General features: G+C 37.0%; 1 protein-coding gene across 1 annotated transcript; it reads right to left on the bottom strand.

Annotated features, from left to right (window-relative positions):
• Window positions 1-4,471: 4,471 nt before the first annotated feature.
• LOC110901114 lies at window positions 4,472-5,519 on the bottom strand. The gene is made up of 3 exons (XM_022147963.1): window positions 4,991-5,519; window positions 4,721-4,926; window positions 4,472-4,501 (listed from the first exon to the last, which is right to left on the bottom strand). Exons 1-3 carry the CDS (start codon window positions 5,517-5,519, stop codon window positions 4,472-4,474), a joined length of 765 nt encoding a protein of 254 aa, XP_022003655.1.
• Between the last annotated feature and the right edge of the window lie 265 nt (window positions 5,520-5,784).

Raw genomic sequence — 5,784 nt, 5'->3', positions numbered from 1 at the left:
GCATACGAATTTGATCATAACTTTCTCGTTTTAAAACAGAACCTTGCGAAATTTATACCGTATACTCTAGTGAGCGTAATTTACTGTTACAAAGCCTCGGTTTCGTTAAAGGGTCACTCAGAGGTATAACTTAAACATGTTGACACATTTAACACCTGTAGTTTGTAATCTCTCACTTTCTTCCACATTTCGTTCCGTACGATCCATGATTTATTCGTTTGAAGGTACGAGCATCATTTAGGGTTACTGCACAGTATATTTATCCCTTGTTGACATTTCAAACCCTCGAATTCACATACTTTCAATGTTTGTCGACTTTAGTCCCTTTGGTATTATTTATTACCACGTGCAAACTTATGACACGTGTCAATACTTTATTGGACACAAAATTTCGAGGTGTTACAAATGGCATTGCAATCTGGGAATAGTTCTCAAGATGGCGAAAAAGCTATATATCTTAGATGGCCCAGTCCCTACCGAGCCTGAAAGTAACACTACTGCTGCTCGTAAGGCACTGGAAAAGCATAACGAGGATGCTGTTGAGGTAGCCTGCCTTATGCAAGCCACCATGTCTCCTAAACTTCAGAAGAACATGGAAGATAAAGATGCTTATGACATGATCCAGCAACTGAAAGGCATGTTTCAGAAACAAGCCCGACAGGAGCGATATGACACCATGAAGCAGCTCATAAGCTGTAAAACGCAAGAAGGATCATTGTCAGTATTCATGTGCTTAAGATGAAAGGGTACATTAACCAGATGAACAAACTTGGTTATCCCCTGCAAGATGAAATGGCAGCGGACTTCATCTTGAACTCTCTCCCTAGCTCATATGACCAGTTCATTATGATATATAAATCAGTGAGGAGGTTTATGTAATAGAACTCCTAAAGAGTGTATGCACATACATTGTTTTTCAAAGTGGAATGAATTACATGAATCATTGTAAATGCCCGAAGCATTGATTTTAAAATCTCAGGAATGAATCTTTATAAAGTTAAAAAAGATAGTATGGACTAAAATAGTCGGGTCGAGTGTTGTACAACTCATGAGATAGCTCGATAAAGAGTAATATAAGCTTGATAATATTTTCCATCTTGATAAAACTTTTCTCCTAAAAGTTTACTATAATTGAAGTTTACAGTGATGACGTCTAGGCATCATCAAGAGAAATTATCGAGCTTTAAGTGGGAGAATTTTTGAATGACCCTGGCATATTCTAGTTATTACTCGACCTGCAGTTCGTGTATATTTGTGATCATATTTTTATCCATCGATCAAAGTACATCCGGAAGATGCTGGGACATTTTAGTATGTACAAAGCTCAACCTTAAAGTATGTTAAAGGTTGCTCAGTCACATGTTATAAGAAATGACTATTATCATCTCTTACCAAAGAAGAGATTCTCATTTTAGAAGTACCATAGTTAAATGCATATGTGCATTAATATGTTTTGCTAACTATGGATGATTGCTTATTGTCATGATATAGCCTTTGTCAAGCGAGGAGAAAATCGAATGAGTTAAAACAAATATTTCAGGTATGAATGATGTTTGAACATATTTTACTTACCCATGAAAACAAGTTTGGTTAGTCTTCTAGATGCATGGAATGTAACACAACACAGTCAAGATCATATGATATTTGTTTTTAGGAGACACCCAAAGTCTCTATAGAAGATCATACAACATTGCTCCACAAAGGGCTATACTTCAAGGGATCAAACGACATTTCATTGGCCATAACAACTTTGAGCAATTTTCAAGGAAGATTGACACACATCACCTAAGGGCTATATATTCAAATGAAGGGGAGTATCATACAAGTTGCACTCTTTTTCCCTTTACTAAGTTTTATCCCACTAGGTTTTCTTAGTAAGGTTTTTAATGAGTCAACATAACGAATCTAGAGGTATCAACGAAGATAATACGTGCTGCACTCTTTTTCCCTTAGCTAAGGTTTTGTCTCATTGGGTTTTCCTGACAAGGTTTTTAACGAGGCAGCATCTCAAAGCGTATTTAGTTGACAACAAAGGGGGAGTGTTATAAATATTATTGTGGTTATCAACTCCTAAAATAACTTAGCTTGTTTTCCAAGACTCCATCTCCTATATATAGTCATTGTATTGTATTCTCTTGTATTTGATACACCTATTAATGAAATATCAATTTCTTTCTCTCTACATATCTTTTTTATTGTTTTGCTTTTTAGACTAATTTCACAACAAAATTTTGTTATTGTATTAATAAAATTACTTTTATGCGTATTTTGTTTTATTTATAACTTGTCATTAGCCTCATTGATTGGCTTGGCTTAAGAGACGAGTTTCAATCAGATTCTCATATGTCAAAACTTGTTGGTCTGAAATATGGGCTCATGCTCAGTACACTTATGCTTGTAGGAAGAGGTTTATCACTGAAGGGGTATGGTTCTAAAAACATGTGTCGACCTATCAGGTCGCGCGCGGGACCATACTCCCACCTATATAATCTGGCAGCTTTTCCGAGGAGAACCCCTTATTCCCTTCCTCGTAACAAGCTTAACGGGGTGTTTAGTGTTTTGAAGGATCATCATTACCACAGCTTGAAGGAGACAAAAAAGATTAACCTTATTTGTCGAGATACAAACCACAAACTAATTACCAAATTAATTTGGTGTTTCTTCAATTACATAACACTAAATTATTGAGAGAACAAAACTAACAAATTAAATCGTTTAATTTTTTAATCAATGGTTTATATATGGGGGAAATGGATTGTATCACCCTCAACTATGCAAAATTGGCCAATATCACGCTCAACTTTCAAGTTGGCTCCCACCACCCTCTACTCGACAAGTTGGTGTCACTGTCACCCCTTCGTTAAAAAACACTAACTGAGTTAGTATTTTAAGCCTATGTGGCATTTAAATGATGACTTGGAAGCACACGTGGACAGAAACTTGATATATCAGAGGTTTAACATCAATTCAACCATTTAACCCTAATTCCCAAACAAACTCATCTTCTCCCCCATCAAATTGGTGACGAAGATCAATTGCAGGTAGAGGGTCATCGCCGTTCTTGCCCTAATACCTCCTCCCCATAGCCGATCTTGCCCTAATTGCCCATTGAAACATTCAGTCAACATGTCGTCTTCTTCTACCTCTGCTGTAATTCGAAAACCTAAAGTATTCAAGGTTGATTTGGATGGCAATTTGTACTGTCATCACGATGTTGTTGCTGTTCTTCGAGTAACTGGTCGTAAAAGTGAACGACATGGTGAAGAATTTTACGGCTGTTCTCACTGGCCTGTAAGTTGAAATTGCATATCAATTTGGTGTTTAGGAGATATTCCATTGCAATTTCCTTATAGTTGTTGTGTTTTGTAGAGAGGGGATTGCAAATTCTTCCTCTGGAAAGAAGATGTTGATAAGATGTTCGTTGAACGTTCATACGGCACCTCAACTCAAGTGACGTTTAAAGACCTGAAGATAAAGAACCTTGAATTACAGAATATGTTGTTAATAGAAGAGAACAAGAACTTGAAAGCAATGAGATTTGACACAAAGACGAAGTCGAAGAAACCATATGTGCTAACCTTTGTAATTGCAATTGCCATATTGTTGTATTTGTGGAATTAGTATTTATTGATAATGAACTGTTGTGGTATTTAGTGTTTGTAACCATTTGTGCCCACTTGTTATGAAATGAAGTGTTTTGTTTCTTTGACTCAACTGGACATCTAACTTAATGTACATGTTGACCATACTTGCAAGTGACTGAAACAATTTGCAGTCAAACTGTTTGAGCCAAAATTCACAAACTTGTAGAAACAATTTGCAGTCAAACTGTTACAAACTGCATATGAAGCCAAAATGGCCAAAGTTTGACCAATTTGCAGTCAAACTGTTACTAGGTGCATAGTTGGCCAAATATGAACCAAAGTGCAACTGCACTTGCAAGTGAACTTGTAGAAACAGCAGACCAAACTGTAAGTTGAATTTTGGCCAAAGTTTGACCAATTTGCAGTCAAACTGTTACTAGGTGCATAGATGGCCAAATATGAAGCAAAGTGCAACTGCACTTGCAAGTGAACTTGTACAAACAGCAGACCAAACTGTAAGTTGAATTTTGGCCAAAGTTTGACCAATTTGCAGTCAAACTGTTACTAGGTGCATAGTTGGCCAAATATGAACCAAAGTGCAACTGCACTTGCAAGTGAACTTGTACAAACAGCAGACCAAACTGTAAGTTGAATTTTGGCCAAAGTTTGACCAATTTGTAGTCAAACTGTTACTAGGTGCATAGTTGGCCAAATATGAACCAAAGTGCAACTGCACTTGTAGAAGCAGTAGACCAAACTGTAAATCACCAAACCAAACTGCAGACTGACCAAAACATACCAAACAGAAAGCATGGTCATCAATTTTTGAGTCAACCTATTAAAGTGAACACAATGACCATAATGGAATATGTACACCAATATGTGACTCAATCAACAACAGAAAAAGTCAAACAACACTGAAAAAGTCAAACAACATAGAAAAGTCATAGATTGACTACTTAACTGGTCCCACATTACTAGAAGGTGTTTTTAGACAAAATATTAGAGTCATACATAACATTGTCTACTTAACTAAGTCATACATAACATTGTCTACTTAATTAAGTCATACATAACAGTGCCACAAACACAAAAGATCACATATAACTTCAGCCTTGATTGGTCTTTCTATTTACCTTATGACTTGACTTGTTGATTCCCTTTTGACTTGACTTGGTTCCTTTTTTAGTAGATTTCTGAGTTGCCTCTTGAGTGGACTGCTGGGTTGCCTCAAGAGTGGACTGCTGGGTTGCCTCATGAGTGGACTGCTGGGTTGCCTCTTGAGTGGACTGCTTTGTTGCCTTTTTAGTTGACTTCTTCTGTCTCTTTGGAGCAGAACCACCTGAGACACAAACTTTAAGCCATGTAATTAACAAAAGAATAAACTTAAACTTAATAACATTTACCTTCAGTTGTTTTCCCCTTCTCAGTGCATTTTCTTTTGTTGTGACCTCTAGCCCCACAGTTACTACATTTCATTATAACCCCATGCTTTGTGAGTTTCCCAGGCCTTTTTGGATCTTCATGAGGATCCCTCTTCCTATTCTTCTTGGGCCTACCAGGAGCAGATTTGATTGGTGGTGGATCCATTGGCTGATTGATCTTGGTCCAATACCTTTCACTAGGCAATGGAGGTATTGAGAACTCATAAGCCTTCATGTATGTATCTTTGTGATAACACACATCAACATAGTCTTCAGCATTCTTATGTAAAAAACCAGCAACAGTACATACATGTTTACAAGGATATCCCCTTAAATCCCATTTTCTACATGTGCAGCTTCTCTTTTCTAGATCCACAGAGACATCATCAAAATCCCTTACTTGAAAAACTTGATATGATGAGGGATACACCTCACATCTATAAGAAGCAGCTTTTGAAAATTCAAGTTTTTCCTGGATTTTAGGGCATATGATAACATCTCTGGCAGCCATTTCTGTCCTTTTTGTCACTAACCTACTCATGACTTGAATCCTTATATCCTCTAACATATGAATTATGTGTTTTGACCTTGCATTAATGATAAAACCATTAAAGGTTTCTGCCATGTTGTTTACTATTACATCACACTTGGTGTGGGTGTTCAAAGGTTTCTGCATCCAGCTAGAAACCCTTTTTTAAGACCATCAAAACATACAAACAGTCTGAAGAATGCTTCACATCTGGCCTCTGGATCTAGATTAATGAAACCTGGTGGAG

This window comes from Helianthus annuus, chromosome 13 (assembly GCF_002127325.2).
Source record: "Helianthus annuus cultivar XRQ/B chromosome 13, HanXRQr2.0-SUNRISE, whole genome shotgun sequence".
Classification (NCBI taxonomy): Eukaryota; Viridiplantae; Streptophyta; class Magnoliopsida; order Asterales; family Asteraceae; genus Helianthus; species Helianthus annuus.
The sequence above is the reverse complement of the archived record's forward strand: the minus strand, read 5'-3'. Positions and strand labels throughout refer to the sequence as shown.

Coding starts and splice junctions, on each gene's coding strand:
- LOC110901114 (XM_022147963.1), bottom strand. CDS start 5,519: ATGGCTGCCAGAGATGTTATCATATGCCCTAAAATCCAGGAAAAACTT. Junction 4,927..4,990: donor GAAGGGGAAAACAACTGAAG/GTAAATGTTATT, acceptor TTTGTGTCTCAG/GTGGTTCTGCTCCAAAGAGA. Junction 4,502..4,720: donor TCAACAAGTCAAGTCATAAG/GTAAATAGAAAG, acceptor TGACTTTTTCAG/TGTTGTTTGACTTTTTCTGT.